General features: G+C 38.5%; 1 protein-coding gene across 6 annotated transcripts in view; it reads right to left on the reverse strand.

Moving 5' to 3' along the window:
* ACSL4 (acyl-CoA synthetase long chain family member 4) overlaps positions 1–26,652 on the reverse strand; it is an 89,767-nt gene that overhangs the window by 29,010 nt on the left and 34,105 nt on the right. For 2 of the 6 annotated variants that reach the window (XM_014854611.3, XM_044763263.2), the window contains exons 2-9: positions 24,174–24,226; positions 13,201–13,437; positions 12,784–12,961; positions 11,045–11,154; positions 10,786–10,924; positions 6,395–6,545; positions 6,118–6,241; positions 2,862–2,933 (exon numbers count right to left, since the gene is read on the reverse strand). In XM_014854611.3, coding sequence (XP_014710097.2) covers positions 2,862–2,933; positions 6,118–6,241; positions 6,395–6,545; positions 10,786–10,924; positions 11,045–11,154; positions 12,784–12,961; positions 13,201–13,428 — 1,002 coding nt within the window. In that variant the 5' untranslated portion in view covers positions 13,429–13,437; positions 24,174–24,226. Of the gene's footprint in view, positions 1–2,861; positions 2,934–6,117; positions 6,242–6,394; positions 6,546–10,785; positions 10,925–11,044; positions 11,155–12,783; positions 12,962–13,200; positions 13,732–19,988; positions 20,007–24,173; positions 24,227–26,652 lie in introns of those variants that run through there. The other 4 variants (XM_014854609.3, XM_014854608.3, XM_014854612.3 and 1 more) reach the window with 4 other exon arrangements.

Genomic DNA, 26,652 nt, shown 5'->3' on the forward strand with positions numbered 1-26,652 from the left:
TGGTCACCCAAGAGCTCTGATGGAGATGTACAATGAAATTAATGCTGTTTTCATGCCTGCTTGAAACTTGAACTGAACACAACACACATTCTGCAGTCCGTGGATCAAGGAATCGTTTTGAGTTTGAAGTCTTACTATTTAAGAAACACATTTCATAAGTCTGTAGCTGCCACAGATACTGATTCCTCTGATGGATCTGGGCAAAGTAAATTGAAAATCTTTTGGAAAATACTCACCACTCTAGATGCCACTAAGAACATTTGTGAGCCAGCCCTGGTGGCCTAGCGGTTAAAGTTCAGAGCGCTCCACTTCGGCGGCCTGGGTTTGGTTCCCAGGCACGGAACCACACCACTTGTCTGTCAGTAGCCATGCTGTGGTGGCAGCTCACATAGAAGAACTAGAAAGACTTACAACTAGAATATACAACTATGTACTGGGGCTTTGGGAAGGGAAAAAAAAAGGAAGATTGGCAACAGATGTTAGCTCAGAGTGAATCTTTCCCAGTAAAAGAACATTCATGATGCATAGGAAAAGGTCAAAATATCAACATTCACAGGAGTTTCAAAGAAGTTGATTCCAACCCTCATGGATGACTTTGAGGGGCTCAAGACTTCAGTGGAGGAAGTAACTGCAGATGTGGTGGAAACAGCAAGAGAACTAGAATTAGAAGTGGAGCCCGAAGTTGTGACTGAATTCCTGCAATCTCATGATAAAACTTTAATGGATGAGGAGCTGCTTTTTATGGACGAGCAAAGAAAGTGGTTTCTTGAGATGGAATCTACTCCTGGTGAAGATGTTGTGAAGATTGTTGAAATGATGACAAAGGATTTAGAATATTACATAAACTTAGTTGATAAAGCAGTGGAAGAGTTTGAGAGGCTTGACTCCAATTTCAAAGGAAGTCCTATTGTGGGTAAAATGCTATCAAACAGTATCACATACTCCAGAGAAATCATTGATGAAAGGAAGAGTCAATCAATGCAGCTGACTTCATTGCTGTCTTATTTTAAGAAATTGCCACAGCCACCCCAACCTTCAGCAACCAGCAGCCATCAGCATCGAGGCAAGACCCTCCACCAGCAAAAAGATTATGACTCAATGAAGGCTCAGATGATGGGTAACATTTTTCAGCAGTAAAACATTTTTTAATTGAGGTATACACATTTTTTTTTAGACATAATGCTATTCTATTGCACATTTAATAGACTACACTATAGTGTAAACCTAACTTTTATATGCACTGAGAAACCAAAAAATTCCTGTGACTTGCTTTATGGCAAGATTCGCTTTATTGCAGTGGTCTGGAACTGAACCCACAATATCTCTGGGGTATATCTGTACTATGCTACCTATTATTAGCATCATTTTATTATGCTTTCCATCAGAAGCCTCTCTTTTCAGTTTGCAAACTTGCTGAATTCTATAGCACCCCTAAATAAAAAGGCAAAGGCTACTCTGACTTAGTCTAATTCTTTGGTTATTTGGTAATTTTGTAATTAGAAGCTAAAAGTAACCACAGAGCATCTTCCATCTGCAATTCTCAGAAAAATGTGAAGTGAATACTTCATTATCTAATCTCAGACTTTCCATGTGCAAAAAGAATTCTGTGAAAGATACTGGGATAAGATTCGAAGTCTGGTCATAATACAAGCAGTAGTGATATACACTCCCGCTGGGGTTTCTGAAGCCTGAAAGTGCTAGAATATATTTGACTATACAAGTTTAAAACATGGCACTAAATATTTTAGAATGTATCATTACAAGGGTATAAAATGTAACATCTTGTTTTTGTAAAAGACAGTATTTCACAAAAGGGTTTTGAATACCTAGAATTAAGCCTTTTTTCCTTTGGGAGCTCTCTCAAATGACAGTTTTCTTAATCACCATAAGAGAGTCAGGAGGCTTGGATTCTAGACTCAGCTCTGTCACTAACCAGCTCCAAAACCCTGGATAGGCTGGCTCAGCTCTCTAGGATGATAGCCTAGGTGTCCTCATTTTTTAAATTCAGTGATTAAACAAAATGATCTTTACAGGATATTCTACCTTTAAAATATTATGACCAATTCTTGCATTAAGTAATTTGAACTAGGTGATTTTCTTTTTTAATTTTTTTTAAGATTGGCACCTGAGCTACCATCTGTTGCCAATCTTCTTTTTTTCCCCCTCTTTCTTTCTCCCCAAATCCCACCAGTACATAGTTATATATTCTGGTTGTGGGTCCTTCAGGTTGTGCTATGTGGGATGCCACCTCAGCAGGGCTTGATGAGTGGTACTAGGTCCACACCCAGGATCCAAACCGGCGAAACCCTGGGCCACTGAAGCCGAGCACGTAAACTTAACCACTTGGCCACAGGGCCAGCCCCTGAACTAGATGACTTTTATCATCTAATTTTCAAGTATCAGCAAACACTAATAGGCACACATTTCAGAAATCTGCCATTTCATCTTTCTCAACACTTATCTAAGGCTTGAAGGAACACATTGGCCATAATTTCATCAAAGTAAATTTTTTTTTTTTTAAGATTGGCCCTGAGCTAACATCTGTTACCAATCTTTTTTTTTCCTTCTTCCTCTTCTCCCCAAAGGCCCCCAGTACATAGTTGCATATCTTAGTTGTGGGTCCTTCTAGTTGTGGCGTGTGGGACGCCACCTCAGCGTGGCTTGATGAGCAGTGCCATGTCCGCACCCAGGATCTGAACCAGTGCAACCCTGAGCTGCCAAAGTGGAGCACGCGAACTCAATCACTTGGCCACGGGCTGGCCACAATAAAATTATTTTAAAATGGACACAAATATCTAAGAGCATTAGTTTTTAAAAAGTCCAAGGCCACGCAGTTAATGACATTTATACTCTGTACTCACCGGAACAGCGGCCATGAGTGTAGGCTTCAGTACAGTGCAGTCTCCTTTGCTTCCTTTTTTAATTTTGCTGGACTACATTTTGTAAAAAAAAGTAAATAGGATCAGGGAAACCAAACTTAGCAAAAATTGCTATAAGTCAATTAACAATAACAAAGACAGAAATTTACACGTGGAATGTGATCTACTGCTCTGCTATCTGTTACAACTATCATAGCCTATAAGTCTGAAGGGTAACTGCTTTAGTGCTTTGCCCTAAAGAATGTTTCTTCCAGCACATTTAAGCCTTCCTTAGAGGAGAAACTCTGATCCAGAATAAAGGAGAATAAAGGAGAATGGGATATTTTGGTAAATTGAGCATTCTTATTAATAACATATCAAACATAGCACAGACCATCCATTAAAAAAAAAAGAAAGAAAATCCTCAACGAAGGTAGATTGAACAGTGAAACAAAACTCAAGATAATTTTAACTTTTGCTGATTAGCCAAAAGCCAAAGGCACACCTCAAAGTCACCACTATGACTGTCAATTAACATCACATAGAAATACTAACTGGATAACATTTGGATTGATAGAACACTGAAGACACTGCCAGGTGACCATGTGGGGATACGCACATATATACATAAACGTGTATATATTTCTTCTTCCTTTCTTTCTTATATACATAAGTGCTACTCGGGATTTCACATGTCAGACCAGTAGGTAGAAAAATTGATAAAGTCGCTCACTGAAAAAGGTAGATAAAAATAAGAATCTGCTACAATGCAGTTCATTAGTCTGTAAGTTCAGATGTATCACGTGCTAGCCTTGGCTAACACAGGCAAGAAGAAACTCAGCCTTAAGAAGCAGTGTGATCCACCAGAACCACCAGCAATGTCACAGAGAAGATTCTGCTGGGAGAACTCAATTGCTTTTATTCTACTTTTTTTAAAGATGGATAAAGGAAATAAAATAACTCCTTGTGCTTTATGTATGTGCATGTGTGTGCACATTTGCAAGTGGAAACCTACACCTGCACATGCACACTGCACACCGGGGAGGGCTGCTCTGCAGAGAGAAAGATGGGCTCCTATGTCCTTCAAGTCGGAGCTGCCCTCCACGTGCTGCTGACCACGTTTTGCTATAGAAAGTGGTTCCAGGGTAGCAGCAGCCACAAGGAGCCCTTACTTGCTTTCTTTATTATTCTTACTAATATTTCAGTTCTTGTCTTTATTATGATCACACTAACTCTAGTTATGACAACATCGGTATCATCTGCTGACTTCCAGTGTGGTGCCCCTGGTTTTTCCCCCCTTTTTCTGATTTCTTATATGAGGGAAATTCCTGGGGTTTGGATTCCTACTCAGATCGAGACTCTTTTTATAATAAAGTTTATTAAAAAGGTAGGTGTGAATGTCCCTGACAGTTTTGTAACAGGCTTCTAATGTACTACTTGGCCTAAGAGACGGCACGAATAAAGTCAGACCAGCAAGAGACTCCAACTGCCCCTTCCGCACACTGAGGCTATTGTTTTCAGAAAGGCAGTGAAAGCAAGCATTGCCAGTCTGTGGCTGCTGAACTTCCCCAAGAGGCGAAAAAAATCACACTCAAAGCTCACTGAAAGATTTTTCACATGTTGAGAACATCTCTAAACATAAGAAAAACCCAGTACATTGCATCAAAATGTAATCATCGCAGATTTTTCTAAAAATTGTTCTATAATTTAAGCCTCAGTCTTATTCATAGGTCTATTTTGACTTTACTAGAGCAAGTCCTGTTTATTAGTTTATTTGACAGTTTACTTATTCTCTGCATTACTATGCTAGCAGATTTTAAATATCAACTTTTAGCTGAGTGGTATGGTTAAATACAGCAGCTCTCCATCTGACAAACAGGTTGTGCTCCTGCAAGTACAGGTAGATAGCTGACTAGAACACAAAATATTTTCTCATAGAAAAGCCACTTAAAAAGCTGGTTGGATTATCCTTGGGGACGATAAAGGGACACACAGGACATTCTGGGGTACAGGAAATGTTCCTTTTTTCTTGATCCAGATGATGATCATAGAAGTCTATACATGCATGTGTTTATCAAATTTCGTCAACCAGTATACTTGAGCTTTGTGAACTTTAAGTTATATACCCCAAAACAAAAGATGGTTGGAATCTCAAATAAATCCAAAAATATCTACTTAACATTTTTATCTTAATATTATACAACCTACCTAACCTCTCTCTAAAATGATAGTTCTATAAAAACAGAAAAAGTATTACAATTTCTAACTATAAGCACCAAGGGCACATCTTTTTACCAAATGCATGCTCCATCAAGCCTCTCAAATAAAAGGTAGGATCGCGTGGGGTTCTGAAAAATAACAGCTGGCCCTCCAGTGATCGGCGTGGCAGAAGCCACACAGAGAGTGAAGTCATTCCTACCTAGACTCAGTTTCTTTGAGCATTCTCAACCCCACAGCTGCCTTAGAAGCTCTTTTTTCCCAACCTCTGGCTGAAGCTTTTCTATAACAACCATTCCAAAGAAGAATTTAAACAGAACTGTCGACGGTACGTATTAGATGTGCAATTTTGAATGGGCTTAAAATACATGAGTTACCCTACCCATTGTTGGGCTTCCTGCTATGAAGAACAGGGAGAAGGGACTGAACCCTGACTCGGTGGAAAGCTGAGGGCTGCCTTTGGACATGCTGCAGTGCTATGCAATAGAACTTCCTGCAATGATGGAAATGTTTGGTATCTGTGTTGTCTAATATGGTAGCCACTAGTCACACGTAGCTACTGAGAACTGGAAATGTGACTAGAGCAACTGAAAAACAGAATTTTTCTTATTTAATTTTAATTAATCCGAATTTCAATACATGGCTAGTAGCTACTGTATTGGACGGCACAGCTCTAAAGAAAACTCACAGCAAAACTGGGCCAAAATTGTACCGCCACATCTCCCAAAAAACCCACCAATGTTTGTGGATACCATATCAAAAAGGCTCAGTGTATTTATATTCTCTATTCTCTATCCTAGCTCTGCAAAATAAAAACCTAATAGAGAAATATAAGATAAAAGTAATTATTAATGCCAAAATAATGTGAAAATACGTAGATAAATCAATGCTAACAAATCCACAAGGTTATTTACTACAGCTACATTTTGAAGTCAAGGAAAAACTTTTAGCTGAATTAAAATATCTCATGTTTTAGTAACACGTTCTCAGCCAAACACTGTAACTTTATATGATCATGCCAATATACTGAAAAGCTTGTCACCTGGTCAGAGAGAGTAAGTGGAGAAGAATATCCAATCCTACAGCCATAGGTAAAGCAAGATATCTCTGCGGTCAATTCTAGTACGTGAGCCAAAGGCAAGTAGCCAATGTATGTGTCCTTTGGTCTAAAACAAAATCAGAGAAACATTTTAGTCATTCTTAAAAAGGCAATGTAAATTACAAATGTGAATAACCTTATCATTTTAATATAGATTGAGTTTAGAGAATGGCAAGCATGTTCTAATTTCTAAGAAGAAAGTTGAATAATCTCCTCTTACCCCAGCCCGGGAATTCTCTCACACTGGCCTGTCATGCCAGCTATCAAATTGCTGTGATGCATCATCACTCCCTTGGGGCGGCCAGTGGAGCCACTGGTGTACATGACGATAGCCATGTCCGAAGGCGCTGGTCTATTTGGAGGAACGCTCGCTAAATGAATGAAAAAGCACATTTTCCTCAGTCTGAAAGTTAAATTGCTAAACAAAGAGATGATATTCAGATTTTTGCATAATGATAGACGACTGAAAACAAATGGTCTATTGATAATCAAAAGAAAAGCAGTTATAAAATTCTAGTTAAATGCAGTCAGAATTTCAAACTCAATTTGGCCCGTTTTCTGGATGTGTAGCCTAATCCCTGTCTGCTCGTGCGTCTCCACAGTGTTGTACACAGAGCAGTATTGTGGGAGGATTTCCAGGACGTTGGAAAATCAGGAAGATGAGAGGATCGTGTGTAAGCCTCTCAGGCCTCAGTGTTCTCCTCTCTAAAATGAGTCAGTTGGACTAGATTGTGGTTCTTGACCACTGGTGAGCATGAGAATCACCTGCAGAGCTTAAATAAAATACTGTGTCTGGATCCTAGTTCTGAAATCTCTGATTCTCTATGTCTGGGATGGATCAAAGGCTCCACAAGTGACTCTCATACACACCCCTGATCGAAAACCACTGGACTTGATTTTTGCAAAGTTTTTACAAAATCATTTTATTTTAAAATAATTCAATCATGGACATTGAATTAGATAACCATTATACACGAACATATTATTTTAAGATTAGATTCCAAGTAGCAAGTAAAATCCAAAGGACATCAAACCAAAATTACCTTTTCTACTGTTTTGACTGTCCTGAAATCGACATAGGAAATCACTTTTTTCAGAGTACAGTTAGATAAAATTATAGCAAAACATCCTTCCTCTCCCTCTCTCTGCTACCCACACACTCTCTCTCTCTCTCTCTCTCTCTCTCTCTCGCTCTCACTCCTTGCACTTGGAATACTTGTTATGTATCTGGCTTGAGGATTCTTTGGGGTCTTCCAGATTTAGTGCTTCTTCCCCTATCTGCATCAGAGCATACTTTGATTCTTTTTAGTCAAAATTAGACATAAATTTTAGGATACCAAGAGACAGAGACCATGTAGAGGGGTTTACATACCTTTCATTCCCTATCAAAGGTAATACCTAAATGGTATCTAGACTTCACTTCTTCTAGCCCACTGTCTGAAGGTAGGAAAGTTTGATCTTAAAGGCCCTGAGCCCCAGTGCTGTCTTGGCTCACGGAATGATTGGGGGAGGAAAATAGAGAGGTCTTACCATTAGACTATACTCAGCCATCTTGAGCAGGGGTTGGCAGACATTTTTTTGCAAAGATATTTTGCAGAGAGTAAATCCTTTAGGCTTTGAGAGATATATGGTCTCTGCCAAAATTACCCAACTTTGCTGTTGCAGAGTGAAAGGAGCCAGAGACAACTGCTAAACAAACAGGTGTGACTGTGTTCCAATCCAACTTTATTTAGAGAAACAGACAACCTGTGGGCTAGAGGCAATGCTTCTCGAACTATCTGTTGTGAGGACCTTTTTTTCCCCTATTAATTTATGGATGGATGCTTTTGTAAAATAAAGTAAAAATGAATTACTGGAAAAACTAAATGAAAAAGACGTAACATATGAGCTTAAAGTTTTTAGATTAAACAGACAACAAATTACATTTCAATAAATATAATTAGAACAGTCATACATAGGGAACAAGAAAAGAAGTAGAAAAACTGCAAATGTTGTTACTTGAAAGTATCTTCTAGCCTATTAATAGACAATTGCTACTACAGACATAACTTGTTTGTCATTTCACAATACTAACTAAACAAACAGTTGAGTGAAATTACAACGCCCCATTTATTAAGTGCCTATATGTGCTCTAAACAAACACTGTGTATGTCAATATTTAAAATTTTTAATGTGACATAAATTTGCTTCTTGCTGTTAATTTATCTCATCTCGGTAGGACAGACAACAGTGCTACTTACAAGAGATAATGTGTATACAAACCGTTCCTATGTTTTCTTAAATAGCTTTATTGAGATATAATTGACATACAAAAAAACTACTCATATTTAATGTATACAATTTGATGATTTGAACATATGCAAACAGCTGTGATACCATCACCACGATCAGGGTAAACAGACATATCCAGCACCTCCTGAGTTTCCTTGTGTCCCTTTGTTATTATTGTGGTTGTTGTTGACTTGATCATTAAGGTGGCTTCAACTCTAAAATTCTAACACACTAAGTTTTAAACAGCACACTGGGGCTTCCACTTCAAGACAGCGTCACCGTGCTAACCTAGTAACCTCCTTTCCTTCCCAGAATATACCAAAATGGATAGAATCCACAGATATATTATCAGAATTGAATAAAAGTTTAACAAGATTGTTGGATTTCAAAAAATCAGTTTATATTCCAGACGATACTATAATGGTGAATACGTGTCATCACACATTTGTCCAAACTCATAGAATGTACAAACCAACAGTGATTCCTAATGTTAACTACACACTTTGAGTGATTATGATGTGTCAGTGTAGGTTCATCAATTGTAACAAAGGGACCACTCTGGTGGGGGATGTTGATAGTGGGGGAGGCAGTGTGTGCATAGGGGCAGTGGGTATATGGGAAATCTCCATACCTTCCCCGCAATTTTGCTGTGAATCTAAAATTGCTCTACAAAATAAACTGTTTTTTTAAAAAATCAGTTTACAAAAATGAATTACATTTTTATATGGCAGTTAAAATAGAAGTTTTAAACAGTGTGATTTACCACTGAAATAACCAAAGATAAAGTTATGCTTAAATTGGATAATACTAATGTTCCTTAAAGATATCTATTGTCACAAGTTTATACACCAAGCAAATAGGAACTGCATCCTTCCTCTGATGACTAAATCAGCAGCAGCAGTAGACTATGTTAAGCTCTTTTCAGTCTAAGCATCCGGTGTAACAATTCACTTCGTAACAATTGTCTACAAAGGGAAAGTATCACAAAAAATATATGTGTCTTATCCAGTGTAGAGACGAGTGGAACTAGGTGAGATATGTGGTCTACCAAGCTATTGCTCACACAAAATTATGAGGACCAACACTCCCACAGTTTTGCATCCTTCGGTGAACCAGCAGAATTGGAAAAAGATCCCTATCGATCAGGACTTCCTAGTCAAGTTTACCCCAATCTTGCAGGGTCAACCTGGTGTTGAAAGACAATTTTGCATGAGTCTCAAGTTTTTGCACATCTTGTGAACAGAGGGACTGACTTTGTTCTGGACTATCTTTTCAAGGTTGTTTGCACAGTCAACAGCCTTGGAAGACAAAGATAATGTAGCAGGCATGCTTACTGTGCAGTACAATAAAGATCATCTCTCTCTCCAGGGCAAAGGGCAGGCATGCTTATTGACCATTAAGAAAGATTCAGATTCCCTAAACTCAGCAACGCACTGTGTGCAGGTGTCATCTAAGCCTCTTTGCATTGCCCTGTAGAAACTGGGGTGTAGGGAAGCAACACAAATGCTCATACTCTGGCTAGGGCCATTGTTGTGAGTAAAAGACTATCCTTCACCTCTGAACCAGGAGTCTTGTGTCTCCAAGAAACTGTGGCAGGCTCACTTGTTTGCTTGCAAGTAGGGTAAAATTTCAGCCTCTTCGCCATTCTCACACAGGGTAGAGAGCTATAATCTACCCCTGTTATTGCAACATGTGTTCAGTCTCTAATGGTCAAACATTCAGAAGCTAAACAGAGCTTCAAGCTACATCTCCTCCTGCCAAGATGAAATCTTCCTCATCTAGTAGAATATTGTGACCTTCACATTAAACATGAGAAAAAAATTATTTAAATGGAATAAATACCTGTCCTGATGACCAACAGACATTTTGCTACAAGGCACATTTACTTGTTTCAAATGAAATACCAACTACCACCTCAGTGGTAGAATAAATTCTAGCATGAATCTTGGCAAACAGCTTTGCATCCTCTGAGACATCATTAAGATCACTAGTATTTAGCATTAAAAAAAATAGTTTACTGAATGGAAGGCCTGAGATCTTTTCCTTCTGTGAGGTCCAAATTAGAAGGTTATAGTAGGTTACCTGAAAAAAGAAAATCTGGCAGCAACTGCCATCAAGTCTGAGCCACTGAGTACATCTCTACTATTTAGTGAATTTTAAAAGAGAAGAGAAAGCGAGGGAAAACCTTAATCATATATGGTCTTGATAGTTTTCAAACATTTTTAAACTTTTTTAAATCAAAGAACGTCAAAGTCTTCCCTCACATCACTTCTTTTCCTAACCTACTGAAATAACAACCCTTGAATAGATGAATCAATTTGTTTTAACTGCCCTACTTACAGTTTTCTGGCTTGGATCCCAACTCTTCCACTGATTGCATGCTGTGAATCTCAAATCCTTCAGGGTATTCTGCTTTATTGATAGTCTTGTTGTCCACATAAATGATATGTTTAACACAACTGACATCTAACAACGCATCCTATTGAGCAGAAAGAAAATCCAGCTATTATATAGGGGCCTGCAATAAACTCAATTATTGAACATTTTCCTGTCCTGGCAGATAACAGTACCACGAATAAAAAGAAAATTTCATATTTACCTTAAGTTTACTTTCCAGAAGTTCAACACTAGTAATCAGATAGGTAGCCTCAGATTCATTTAACCCATGAACTACAGCATCTTTGCCAAGTGTGGCATATAAAGTCACAACTACATAATAAAAAAGAGACAAAAGTCAAATGGCAACCATTCATTAGATAGATTATTTAAGTCAGTCTTAAAGGATAGGTACACTCACAGATGCAAAGACATTTTATAATTGGATTTCATAGCCTCTGCTATTACCCTTCAACCTTGCCTCAAACTTCCTGGTAGCCCAAAATTTTTCTTACAAATTCTCAGGATTCTAACTTTCTAAACCTGAAGAAACCTAGAAACACTGGCAGTGCCACAACTGGCCAAAAATTAGTCAATTAAGATTCTCAAGGCCAATAGGTTCCGGCTGAACTCTCAATTCAGGCCAGAGCTGTCTCAGCTAGGCCACCCCTGTGACACACACTTTCATTGGTCACAGCACCAAAGAACCGACAGGACCTTGGTAATCCTCAAATTCTGAGGATCTCAAGTCAGATCAGCCATGAATCACGTTCTTACTCCTTCCAAGAAGCTTTTTTAGCGGGTCCAATGTCCAAGCTGATTGGTGACCTCCAAGTCGTAACTGGAGGAGCCAAGAAGATCTACTCTCTAGGAGCTACCAGACAAAGAAAATATAAACTGAAACCGAGATCAGTTAGAATCAAAAGACAATTGCTAAACTTAGATCAGACTTGGAAATTCAGTTCTAGGCTGGTAACCAAAAGAGCAACAAGGTTAAGAACAGCCACTTTTTACGAGCTGTTGATTGTTGAAGTTGGGCAAAGGGTTCACAGGGGAGCATTTTCATATTATCCATTTGTTGTTTGAGATGCAAACTCTTGATTGCTATACTACACCTACAATGGTCTATTTCATTCAGCAAAGCAGTGAGTGCTTAGTACGTGACAGGCACTGTTCTGAACTGTTAATTTTTAAAAATCATTTCCTGTACAATGGCAAAAACAAATGCTAAAGAGTCAGAAATACACCCAATTTTACTTTCTGGCCAACATATCTAATGCCAGTTCAAGCTGTCATGGGCTTATTTCACATGTAAAATGAAATAAGTCAAATAAGAAGCCTCGAAGTGAAGCAATGAATTACAATTATCCTAAGCAATGATTTTGTTGTTGTTTTAATCATTTTTTTTTCAAGGAAGATTAGCCCTGAGCTAACTGCTGCCAATCCTTCTCTTTTTGCTGAGGAAGACTGGCCCTGAGCTAACATCTGTGCCCATCTTCCTCTACTTTATACGTGGGACGCCTACCACAGCATGGCTTTTGCCAAGCGGTGCTGTGTCCGCACCCGGGATCCGAACTGGCGAACCCCAGGCCACAGAGAAGTGGAATGTGCGAACATAACCGCTGTACCACCGGGCCGGCCCATTTTAATCATTTTTTGTGTTACTTCCTAAAAAATACCCCCAAACCCCAAATCTTTCAGGTACGATTAACTTCCAGTTGAAAAGTAAAATTCTAAATTCTATCCATTAAGCTGCCAATTCTCACACCAGCTCTTAGAAATTACTATCTTTAACAGGAGTTATCAGATGTCTTTTAACTACAACATTACATATCGTTCTATGGACATTATTTAGGCACACAAGTGACTAAAGAACACCTACTTTGAAAACTAGAGGATTTCAGGACAATTTCACATGTAAGCAAAGCCCTCCCTCCCCCTCAAAAACCACAAAGCACTTACGAGGAAAGTTGTACTTAAAGCAGGTCTGCGCCGCAATCATCCACTCGGCCCTGGTCTCACAGAAAATGGCAATAGTGCTCTTTGGTTTTAGTCCCAATGCAGTGAGTCCACTACCAAAGTTATTCACTCTCTGGTTCACTTCGAGATAGTTCATCCATTTATAATTCCCAAGAATCAACTGTTAAAGTGAGACAGTCTCTAATATTAGTATATTTAGTCAACAAGCAATTAAAACACCATTCAAAGTGTAGGCCTCAAACTGCCCTTAAGTGAATATGCAGAAGTTTGAGCACCATCTGAGAATAGTCACCCAGCCCTATAACAGAATGCCAGCATATTTAAAATGAACTTGATTTATGATAAAGTAAAATGTACCTTCCCCTTTAAAAAAATATAAAAAGCACAACAATGCTTTACCTTCTTAAAAACCTTTCCATTTGGCTGCATTTCATTTTCTTCACTTAGGATTTCCCTGGTCCCAAGGCTGTCCTTCTTCCCAAACTTGGATACAGCATGATCAAATAATTTATCCAGAGTGTCTGCTCCAGGGATGTCTATGACAGCTAGCGAGTCGAAGTGCGTGACAGAGCGATATGGACTTCCAGGTTTGTCTGAAGTGGGCTTAGCTTTTATTCTCTTTGCCATAGCGTTTTTCTTCTTGGCGTTGGTAAGAAAATACCATGGAATAAATATAAGGGCACTATATATTGTTATTAACAAGTGGATAGGCAGCAAAATAATGGTGAGCACATTTAGCTTAAGTTTCATAGTGGCAAGGCTTCTAAAATGGTGTTTATTTCTTGTTATTCTTTGGCTTCGGAAAGCCTTATTTTGCTGAAGAAGGCAATAATGGAAGCAGCAGTAAGAGTAGCAGAATAGCCAAGGCAGTTCAATTTTAATGATACAGATAAAAGTTAGTAATCTTTGGAAGCCGACAATTAAGTATACCTGTAGGTGAAGACAATGAACCAGGCAGAGAGCAGGAAAAAAAAACAAAACAAAAAAGTATTAACAAGTTGATAGCACCATTGATTTAAATATGCAGGTCTTTATTAGTTTATATAATTGATTCAATACAGATAGCTGAAATAACTGGTATGAAAGACTGGCATTTTCCACTTTTAATCATCATTGCCATAAACTTCTGAATTTGGGTTTTTCTAGGTTTTCAGGTATACTGGTATTCTGCACATCACTCTGTAAGTCCACTGAGTAACACTGCTTTAATGCTTACATGAATGCATGAATATGATATTTAAGTTTGGCTGAACTCTGGGAGAGTAGGGAATGCCAATAATGAGGTTTCTCTTAAATATGTACATGTAAATCAGACAGCTTGAAATAGGATCTGGTTTTGTATCCAAAAGGGAAAAAACCCAACCAATTTAGGTTTATTTCTCAAAGATCAACCCAGAAATATTACTCTGAGTTGTTCATTAAGGTAAATTTCTGAGGTAATGCTATTCACTATCTGCTAGCCCCAAAACTGGAGCAATAGAATCATAAAATCATTTCCTAAGTGTTCACTTTGTGCTCGAAATTGCACCAGTTGCCTGGGAGCAGTAGTATTAAGTAGTATTAAGTCTAAAGTCCTGGCCCTTGCCCATTACAAGTTAAGATTTATGAGGCAATCAGCTCACAAGATAGATCCAGCATTTTTCAAACTTTTTTGGGTGAAGAGGTGGAGACAAGCCACTTCTTCAAACAAAAACTCACGCAAATTGCCCATATATACAACTAAAGTGGAACTGCTCGGGCTGAAGCAGGGATGCAGGGTGTCCAGAGTCCCACCCTGGATTTTCTGGAACCGCACGCCCAAGGTGACCACTGAATTATTTCCAGTGAAAAGCCATGCAGAAGTACATGAGTGCTATGGTGTGTGCTACAAGCAATAAATGCAACAGGAGTTCAGAGGCAGTGCAAAACGGCCAAGAGTGACTAGGGGAGGCTTTGTGGAGATAAGTCTCAAGCTGGACCTTATGCTGGGGATCTGGAAATGAAGGAGAAAGAAGGGAGGACATTCCAAGCAGGGAACCACATGAAGAAAGATACAGAGGTAGGAATAAAAGGATTGTGGGAGAATAGGGAGTACCAATAATAACGACACTAGCCTGACTTGGGCGTAGAGTACACGTTGGCTAAACAGGCTACAGTAGTACAGGATCTGACAAATCAGGCAAAGTAGTTTTGATTTGATCAGGCAGAAAACTGGGGGCCACTGCAGACCAGAAAAGAACTGCAGAAACAACCTCAGGGATAATAATCTGTCTCAGGGAGCTTGCCTTCAGCTGATAAAGCCATTTTGGTGAGTGGCAGTGTATTTCAACCATAAAAATTAAAATAATAGTTCACGTTGAGGAGATAAATTGAAGCCCATCCTTCTGCAACTCTTGTGGAAAGAGACCATTGATCTCAGAATAGCTGCTTGTTTTTACACCAATTACTATAAAATGGTGTAATTGTAAGAGGCTTAATCCTGCCTCTGCTTTTGTTCATGTCTTCAACTGAGTGTGGTGAAACGAGCAAGAAACTACAAGTGCAATGACCTGGGTTTCAGTCTCCATCTCTGTCACTAACTGGATCTGTAAGCTTGAGCAAAACCATCCGTCTGAGCTTCAGGTCGGACTAGACCAACCCTTAACTTCTTAGAGGTGCTGGTCCCCTTTGAGAATCCAAAGAACTATGAACCCAATTCCCCTCAGAAATATATGCAAAATGGTGTACACAATTTCAGGGGATTCATGAGTTCCCCGAAATCCATCCATGACCCTAAAGGATGACACCAACCCTGAACTAAGAATTTCTGGCCTAGATGATTTTCTGGGGCCTTTCCAACTTTAAATTCCATGATTTACTCTACCTAAAAATTGCTTTTTCAGTCTCTCTGACAAGTCTGGTCAGCCACTTCTTCAAGATAAGTTATGTCAGGTGTTTATCATAGTGCCTAGCCGTCAACATGCAAGATTCCATCTAACAAGCCTCTCTTCCATCAGACATTTCATGACTACCCAAATTCATAATAATCTTTCCTTTTTCTAATTTCCTACCTCACTTGAAATGTCTACCACTCATCCTGACCCTTGATTATATTACCATCATTTCCAAAGAGCTAAGCACCTAAGTATAGAACAGAAACCAGTAGTTCTCAACCCTATCAAACCCAACACCTCTTTCTTATAATAAATATTTTGCAATACTCCTTTATAAACCTTAAAAGATAGTCACAGATGATAACCTACCTATATACATAATTTTAAAAAATAATTCCTTACTGGCAATATAAAGGAGTACCAAAAGGAAATTAATTCAAAAGAAAATAATACTTATTTCAACATATAAATTCTCAGGGACAATACTAGAAGACAAAAAAAAAGTCTTCAAATTGATAAAACACCCCTAAGGGGTGAGTGCCACCAGCTCACCCTCAATTGAAAAACTGTCAGACTTGAGGCTGAAGATATTTAAGAAGTAGAAGACAGCTTTTGGTTTATAATCTAGTTGAATTAACTGCACTATATGTGTTTTAGTCATTCATATTGTTACATATACTTAATCTTTTACACATATTTGCCTTAAGCCTTGGAGGTAGGAAAATGTATTCTACTTAATTCTCATAATATAAAGACACATACATGTAAACACACACATACACACACACACCGCACATAGTAGGAAAGCTCAAAGAACATTCAAGTGAGGAGAGATTGGAGAGATCATTTAGTCAAGGGGTTTTCAAATTCTCTCTGGTGGTGGTGAGGGAGGCAGGAGTCACCCATTTGAATAAAATCTTAATTGGACCTGAAAACACAAATATAGATAAAAGCAAAAGACCAAAAGCAGAGCTGCTTTGGTGGGGGAGGCTATGATAGGCCCTGAGGGGACTCATCAGAACCTCCATTTCAGCTAAATATTTGAACCACTTATATATCTGATCCCTCTTCTCAAACAGAAGTGAGTGAGTGACAGTGCAAGCTGTAACTGAGACCCAGCCCCAAGCCCAGCGCTCTTTCAAGCACGCTACCAGCCTCTGCCCAGTTTTGCCTATCATCTTAAAATCCTTCCATGTCAAAGGTTTTCCAGGCTTACATTCACGTCTATTGATAAATTCATTTCAAAAAAAGAAGATTGGAACACCTACTACGTGTAAATTTTGAGCACTTAACACAAAGATGAGTATAACATGCCCTCAAACCTTTCTATGTGTGTGTGCACGTGCGTATGTGTTCATATGTATGGTAGAGGGCAGGGACATCCGTTCCCAAATATATAAGGTAGAATATGATAAATCCCATAATAGCAGCCAGAGCAAAATGCTAAGGGTGTTCAAAAGAGGGGGAAAACTGAACCCAGTTTGGGAGGGGAAAGAGATGAGGGAGGAAGTAGAACCATCAAGAAAGGTTTCAGAAAAAAACAGGGTATTGGAGGTAGGCGTGAAAGATGGCTATGTTTTCCAAATGAAGTGACAAAGATTGAGAAGTGAGGACAGTCCTATAAGAGAGAATGAACAGATGAGCGAATGGACAGGGGCAGAACAGCACAGGATGTATCTGAAAAACAGCAAGTAGTGTAGCAGACGCTTTCATGCTTTCTGTGTAAAGTGCTGCTCTACTTTTATGACCTAAGTCAATGGCAAAATTGAATTATTTCAGAGTCAATTTTACTAGAATGCAGCTATACTATAAGAGACGCATGCACATGAAGATTTGGCAACTCAAGATTAAACACCCTGCTATTGTATTAAGGGAAAATGTTCTCTAAAGAGGAGAAAGTCTGATATCCTGGGTGGTAAGTGGGCTAAACTAAATTAGGAGATCTGGTTTCTAACCTCAGTGTCTGCTGTTAAGTGTGACTTTGAACAAGTTATATGACCTCTCCCTTTAAAGCTCTGTATCAGTGGCATCATGTGTAAAACAGCAGTACTGCTTGTGTTATTTACTTCATGGTCTTGTTGGGAGAATCCTTCATCTTATCAGCTTAAATTTCCTGGACAATAATTTCAGTCCCTGAAATACACTCCCAACTCGCCTCTCTCGCGTGCTTTGTTGTACTTAGCTAAACCACAACCTGGTTAAACCCACTTCTCCACCTAAACTACACCTGTATCCATGCAGCTGAATTTGGCTGGAGAAAGCCCTGACTGTGCTGAATGGCCCCGGTTAAATCCATGATTTCTCCCTCAAGTAGGACTTCAATGCTGTGCAGAAACCACACTGGACTACACTGTTCCATTCATTGGCTTCCTCTCCTGGTTTTCATTCGTTGTTCTCTCTCATCAGACCACCAATGCTTCTCCTTCGTCCTCATTCTCAGCTGCTGACCTGGCTTAATATTTTGCTTAGAAAACAGAAGGGTGCGCTGTCCTTCAATGTATGAAGAGTGACACTATTGTCCCATCATTAGCAGGACATGAACTCTGAGTGGCCCCACCTTGAAATCAAGTCATGTATCTGTATGTCGGGCAGAAAAAGGCAGGGCGTCATCTTCAGTTACGGGATGGTTATTGTTCCTGTTGATGTTAACCTTTCATATGCGAATCAGATTAATAACCATTGAGTGAGCATTTACTATGGGCTTGGCACCGTGCTCAGCCCTTTAGATACATTATCTCATTTCATCCCTCAGAAAACTCCTTTGAGGTAGTACCCTCATTTTACTGATGACATAACAGTCTCAGAGAGATAAATAATTTGCCCAAGATAACACAGTTACCTAGGGATTTTGACACAGGTCTATCTAATTTTAAAGTCCATACTTTTAGCTATATCGTCTGTGATCCTAGTCATCCTGACATAATCTAAATGAGTAAAAGTGACAAACTGTGTATGAAGAAATTCTGGCCACAATTTTGAGCACCGATCTGTCCCACATTCTACATTCTAAGGCAATTTTACAGGGGAAAAACCAAAAAAGCCCCTCAGTTATCTAGTAAGTCCTAGAAGTTTTGGTGAAAAATCAGATGCAATTTTCTTTTATTTTTTGTTTTGAGGTCAAGTTTAATGTTAAGTATTTCATTCCAGTTACTTCAAACACTGAGATAGTTAGATTAAACACAAAAAGCATTAGTGATATTTTAAGCTCTAGTTACACAAAGTAAACACAGGTTACATACTAATTAAAGTCTGAATTGAAAAGAAGAAATCCATCTCCCCCAGAAGCATGTGACACAACATCAATTTCAGGATGAAAGAGAAAAACTAATAAACTGAAGTTGATTAATGCCAAGATATTTTTTTTTTCAAAAGTTTTAGAAAATGGACTAAACCAAGCAAGGATCCATGCATCTGCCAAGCTGACACACGCAGTAGGGACAAATGAACTTCACCTATGCCTGACATTGAACTTTATGTAAATATAAAAAATATCAATTTGAAAATCAATAATTAACGATGTACTACTTTAAGAAATAACATTTTCAAGACACACATCACTTAAGGGTAATTTAAATACCAAAAAAAGCGATAATTTGCCTTCTGAAAAGGACTAGCTGTATCCACTAGACATTAAATCAGAAAACAATTATAAAAGTTCCTAGATTAAACAGATAAGCACAACCTGTTGTACTTTAAAGGATCCTATTTCTACATAGATATTGCATCACCAAGATACTTTTGTAAAGGGGTGGAGTGCTTTCATAAAAACATTATTTCCTTTCACACACAATTAAAATGTTCCAAATAACTTTAAAACGTACAGGAGAAAGCTCAAATACTATGTTAAAGAATGGTTGCATTTGGTTAATAAAAATCAAACTTTATAGGAGTTATATTATAATATAATTAACTATATAATTTAATATTAAAACTTTTAAAAAGTTAACATTTTAAGAAAATAAAAGGGATTAAGAGTAACTAGAAGGATCTTTTGCTACCAGTCTGCAAGACTGAATAATCATGTGAAATATATATATACCCCTCTGCCCCTTGTAAGTCTCATCTGCCTCAAATTGATAGACCAATCTAATCAACATGAAATAGCTTGTACAATCAAACTTTAAACCCAGTATATAGTAATTACAATAAATATATTGAAAACTGAGAAAAAGCAAAACAAAAACCAAAACCTAGGGAGAATACATAGATGCCCTATACCAACACATTAACACACTGCACCTGTGCCCAGCTAGTTTGACTAGCAGCGTCTCACAACTATGACTGTTCTTTGGGTGCGTCTCTAACAAGATTAACTGAACCTGTTTATTTGATCACCTGGAAAGGCATTAACTCCTGAAGTCGCCATCCTGTCAGCCTCTTTCCAGCTTTTCCCAGCGAAGAAAGCACCTGAGCTGCCATGTTGAAGATGCTCTTTCATCTCTAGCACAAGTTCCCTCCCATAAGACCTTAAGAACATCCTTGGCAGGCCTCAGGTGTCAGATAATTTTCTAGGTCACAGGATGGCATAATTGGGATCCTATCCATGTGTCGAAATGAAGAGATCTAAGAGCCAGTGTTGCTGCCTACACACTTTGCATACGCTGTGTATAATTATACAGCCATTCCTCATTATAAGTGATCGCAACACACTTGATTTTTAAATACGTAGCTTTTGAAAGTTCGGATTTGGCTGCATATAATTTAATCTAGTGCGTACATTTAAGGAATTTTGAAGATAAATCATGCTACAAGTGGCACCTACTGACAAAGCAGGATGTACAATCCAACTTTATCAGACATGATGAAAAAGGGAGAAAAACTCAGTTCTGGGAGGAATGTATTTGGAGAGAAATAGAAAGGGTTTGGTGTTTTTGAAGGGGAGCAGATAACACAAGGACAATTAATATTCTACAGCTGCTGCTAAAGAGTAACTGCTACAGGTCCCTGTAGATAAAACCTGGCTGCCGAATTAGAAGGCCCACCGCATCATGGTGTAGACTAATTTTGTCCATAAGGTCTTCCATTTACTGGGTATTTTATCCCAATGGGAACACGGTTTTGATGTTAACATAAATTAATCAAAAATAATTGGGTTATAGAGCCTAACTTTAAAATTAATTTACAGTTATAAAAAATGTGTTTCGCAGAGTGAGGAATATACAGACTATATCTTCTGTCCTCTTACCTATTTATTATAATAAAGTAATACAACTGCGGGCTGCCACCATGATGCAGGTTCAAAAAATATCTGTAACCAGCAGTAATACTTCCTACAGGGAGAATTTTACAACTATACTTTTTGTGCCACACAATCTACCTCCCACATTTGATAGAGGAGGAACCAGTTTAATTGGTTAGTTTTTTGCTTCTTTTGTTTCCAGTACTTCATAATGTTAAAAACTATGCAGCAATGTAGTCTTAAACCATTTCTTACGAAATGGGCAAATAAGTTACTACAGTTAAGCTACCTGGCCACCATAGCGTGAAACTGTATCATGGGGGTTTACTTATTTATTTATTTATTTGAGGAAGATTAGCCCTGAGCTAACATCTGCCACCAATCCTCCTCTTTTCTGCTGAGGAAGATTGGCCCTGAGCAAACATCTGTGTGCATCTTCCTCTACTTTATATGTAAAGTCTTTATATGTGGGATGCCTGCCACAGCATGGTTTGACAAGCAGTGTGTAGGTCCGCACCCAGGATTCAAACCAGTGAACCCTGGGCCACCAAAGTGGAACGTGCAAACTTAACTGCTGTGCCACTGGCCTGGCCCCCTCATGGTGTTATTTAAAAAAAGAAAAGTTCACTCTACCCTTCAGTATTAAACATCCCTTATAAGTAAGACTAATAAAAGAACACAGTGATAAATCTGTTGCAGACCGAAATCTTATGGCTATTCAGTCAACTCTCAAATATCAGCTCTAGTAAAAAGGAGAAGGCACAGATATTCCAAAGACAGCACATAATTCAAAATGCATGTTTATTCTTAACATTTCATTATGGGTGTGTCTGACACTTCAGAAAGAATTCTTAACTAAAGGAAGCCATGTGAAGCCAAATACAAGCAGCCATGGAAAAATACTCCTAGAGTTAATGTCTCCATGCTAGGAGTGGGGACTACTTTCCATTCTGTTTTCTCTTCACATTCATTTGTTTATCTGGTCCATGCATACATGCTTCACCAAGGTGAATGAGGCAAGAAAGACAAGGAAATTAAGCATTTCTGTTTTGAAGCATATTGGGGAAAGCCGAGGCAAAGCTTTGCCAAATGAAGAGGTGTCTCTAAAAGTGTCACAGACACTCCAAAGTGGCTGTAAACCCCTGAACACAACTGGCCAGATGTTCCTGCTAATGTTTCTGGCAATTCCTACTACACTTTGGTAGCATTTTTCTCTTACATATCTAGATGGGCTGCAGGCCAATTGCAATAAATGTGTATCTATGTGTGTAGGGGTGTATTTGTGTATGAGTGGGGAGAGAGAGAGAGAGAAACAGACTCTCTGTGGATAAATAAGTTAACTATAGAAGCCTGAAAACTACTGCCTTCACAACGGCACCCAAGTCTAGTTTCCAAAGGAAACCTTAACCTTATTGATACCTTACCTCCTTTGTCAATCATGGGTTGGGCATGCTGCCTAAGTAGCTGAATTCAGAGACAGCTAATTCTGGTCCGCTGACAAAAATTTTTGACCATGTTTAAGATTTTTCTAACACAGGCTAATCAGTAGACTTCAGTACTTAGCTATACAAGAACATTAAGTCTTTCGAATTTTTTTATACGTGGAATTCAACAATAGTTATTAGCACATAAGAACTACCAGATCTTCTGTTCCAAGTTCATAGCCAATTATAGTGAAAACAATTCTAGGAAGACCAGAAATACGAGAGAGGCAGCATCATATACAGGGTTTTGATGCTGGTTCAGCAGCTTGCTGAGCTGAGACTAGGAACAAATTAATCTTTCATCTGTTTCCTCATTTGTAAAATGAGGAAGTGGATTCAGATTTTAAGATATCACAAGCCAGCAAAAGTTTCAAAAAGAAAGAAGGGTGGTGAGGGGAATGACACAGCTGCCAATTTTTTGCCAGGTATGTCCACAAACAAACCCAAAAGAATTACCATTTCCTACCACCATCATTTCATAAAATACAGAACATGTTTAACTCCCCAAAATTAGAAGGATATATCTTATAATAAGAAGCAATCCTTTAAGTGGAAAAAGTTTAGCTTTAAAAAACTCATGTCCTGTTGTCCTTATTTTCCTCACTTCACCATGGGCCAGTAAAAACTCTGCATTGGCCAGCACTGGGCTAAAAATCAATGTTTGGGAGCTACTGGACTAGGTAATTTTCAAGGTCCACGACTTAAACACTATGATTCTAATTTTAAGTGCTCTGTTGTATTTCTTTTATTCTATATTATAGTGTGGGGGGCCTGGAATTGGCCACCCCAAGATATGTCTCTTTGGCAAGAGGATTATTTGGGGCCAGTTACTTTTAATAAACTGCAGACAGGAAAGCAACTGAGAAGTAGGATTTACTTACTCTTTGTTAAGAGACATTTACATTGTAAAGGAAATCTCCACCTGTAAAGGTGTCTCCCTCTCTGTACCAGGAAGAAGAGGGGATGACCTTATCTCTAGAAACTCTTAATGTCAAAGGCAAGGACTTAAATCTGCATTTGTTTACTGTACTTGTCTGGTAATCTCCCATGATAACTCCCCCACTACACCCAAAATCCTCCTTTGTCATTAGCTGAAGATGATATTTAAGGTGGAGGCTTCAGCCATTTTGGCAAGTTGCTCAGCTTGCCTGACCTCTCCCATGTATACATGTTATAAAGCTTTGTTTAATTTTCTCCTGCTATTCTGTCTCATGTAAATTTAATTCGTTCTCCAGCCAGAAGAACCCACAGTGGGTAGAGGAAATGTCTTCCTCCCCTACAATAGTCTAGGTAGGTGCCTCAGCGAAGGATACTGCTAATACTTACATTTTTGAAGATCAGATATATATTTAAATCAGCTTGAGAAATAGTGACTAGAATAAATTTCAATTTATTGGGGAAAGTATACAGTACTACAGATTTAACTCCATCAATAACAATTAACCATTCACTGGATGCTTACGATTAAGCCCATTTTACAGATGAGGAAATTGAGGGAAAGTAAAGTTAAATAGCTTGCCAAAGACACACAGCCTGGAAGCCTCAGTAGTCAGAATTGGAACTCCAATCTGTGACTCCATTTTTTGGTATTATTCAAAGAAAAAGATTTTATTTAGACTTTAATTTTCACTTCCCCTTTTATAAATGAGTGACAGATGATTTAAATTTTAGAAGTTGTACAGGGTAAAAAGTTTTCCAATTTTACTTTTCCAAATATTGACCTTTTAACACAAACATAAATACTGGCAGAGTTTTTCCACTATAAAAAGAGTCAAGATGCCTGTTAGTATGGTCACTTAATTTTCTGCAAAAGCTGATAAAGTTACAAATTTAGATTTTTAAAGGACAAATACTTACAGATTTCCTCTTTTTCTCTTAAGAAGAACACGTCTATCTTTTGTGATTTCAATCTGAAATAAGAGACAACATTAATGGGTACAATGACGAGGAAAGAACCTCTTTAAAAAACAAAAAAACTCAAGTGCGGTTTCACATTACCTGTGCACCTTAGCTCATGAGCCAGGTACCAAAGGAAAAACAAGAAATGACTAGAGATGAGTGTCTGACTAGAAGTAGCGCTATTAAGATCTCAGAAAAGTAACTGGGGCTGATTCTAAGAAACAGTGGTCAAAACTCTACAGGAAAATAGGAAGATTAAAAAAAATAGGCAGAGGAATTGAAGAGGCATTATTCCAAAGAAGACATACAGATGGCTGACAGGAACATGAAAAGGTGCTCAACATCACTAATCATCAGGGAAATGCAACTCAAAACTACAAGGAGGGGGCCGGCCCTGTGGCTGAGTGGTTAAGTTCGCGCGCTCGGCTTTGGCGGCCCAGGGTTTCACCGGTTCGGATCCTGGGACCGGACATGGCACCACTCATCAGGCCATGGTGAGGCAGCGTTCCACGTGCCATAACTAGAGGGACCCACAACTAAAATATACAACTATATACTGGGGGGATCTGGGGAGAAAAAAAAAAGCAGTAAAAAACTACAAGGAGATATCACCTCACACCTGTTAGAATGGCTATCATCACTATGCCAAGAGAGAATGTGTTGGCAAGGATGTGGAGAAAAGGGAACCCTTGTGCACTGTTGGTGGGAAGTAAATTGGTGCGGCCACTATGGAAAACAGTACGGAGGTTCCTCAAAAAATTAAAAATAGAACCACCATATGATCCAGCATTCCCACTTCTGGGTATATATCCAAAGGAAATGAAAACAGGATATTGAAAAATATCTGCAGTTCCAGGTTCAGTGCAGTATTATTCACAATAGCCAAGATATGGAAACAACTTCAGTATCCATCAATAGATGAATGGATAAAGATGTGGTATATAGATATACACACACAATAGAATATTATTCAGCCATTAGAAAGAAGGAAATCCTGCCATTTGCAGCAACATGGATGGACCTTGAGAGAATTATGCTACCTGAGATAAGCGAGACAGAGAAAGACAAAAGTTGCATGATATCACTTCTATGTGGAATATAAAAAAGCCAAACTCATAGAAACAGAGAGTAGAATGGTGGTTATCAGGGGCTGGGGAGTGGGGGAATTGGGGAGATGATGTTAAAGGGTTCCAACTTTAACTAGAGATGAATAAGTTCTGGAGATCCAATGCACAGCATAGTGATTATCGTCAACAATATTGTGTTATATACTTCAAAGTTGCTAAGAGGCTAGATCTTAAATGTTCTCACCACAAAAAAATAACAATAGTTATGTGACGTGATAGCAGTGTTAGCTAAAGTTACCATGGTAATCATATTACAATATATTAATGTATCAAATCAACACGTTACACACCTCAAACATACACAATGTGATACGTCAATTATATCTCAACAAAAAAAGAAAAGAACAAGAAAATGGCAAGAAGCAGGAGTCTGGTTCTTCATGGCTTTATTTGCACCTCTAATTCCTCCACAGTCAGGATAGGAACCAAGTTCAGAGAAAGAGACAAAGCCTGACCACAGGAAACTAGTCAGTCAACCTACCCAGACACGTCCAGCCCCAAATGCCTTCAGGCACCTATTGTTCTATCAACACCCAAAATGAATAATTTCCTTTAAACAATGCAAGGCTCTTTCCAAATTCAAATACAGCGCTGGTGTAGGAGGAACCCTGGAGGGAGGTTCATCTTCTCTGAACGAATATACACATCAGTTTTGTGATGTTCTTCAAGGTCTGTATGCTGTGAAGGTTTAGGGTCAGTTTACAGTTGAGGATCAACCTATTTTTGGCAAGGCAGGAAAAACTCCTTACCATCTGAATACTTGGAAAAGTAAAGTAAGGCCTTCAGTAACTTGGTATTCTTTAGTTACATCTCCACACCACTGGGGTGTCCTGAGCATGATGTTATGACTCTGAAGACACACTGAGGTTTTATTTCCATCCGTCAGTACTCAGTACTACTTGCATACGATGAGAATAACCCTTCAAATTTATTTTTAAATCTAGTCACCTCCATGGAAGTCGCAAAACAAACATCCATATAACTAATCACCACACTAACTAGCTGGTAATTAACTCAGACCGTTAATTTTCTCTTTTGCTACCTTTAGGAGGAAGGAAAAGAATGATTTATACTCAGACCTATCACTAACTGAGTAAGAGTATGCCTTTTGTTTTAATAGAACTACATTCCAACTTAAAGTTAATATCCACAATCCACTTTTGGGGAGGGAGTGCTGGTGACAGTATGAGTACATGTGTGAACACAAATGGTTAAGATTACTTATAAACAAAAAGCACACTATTAAACATTTTCTTATTTTTCTCCCAGGGGCTAACATTTAATATTAATACAAAGGGGGTAAACTCTGT

The sequence above is a fragment of the Equus asinus genome, chromosome X (assembly GCF_041296235.1).
Source record: "Equus asinus isolate D_3611 breed Donkey chromosome X, EquAss-T2T_v2, whole genome shotgun sequence".
In the NCBI taxonomy this organism is placed as follows: Eukaryota; Metazoa; Chordata; class Mammalia; order Perissodactyla; family Equidae; genus Equus; species Equus asinus.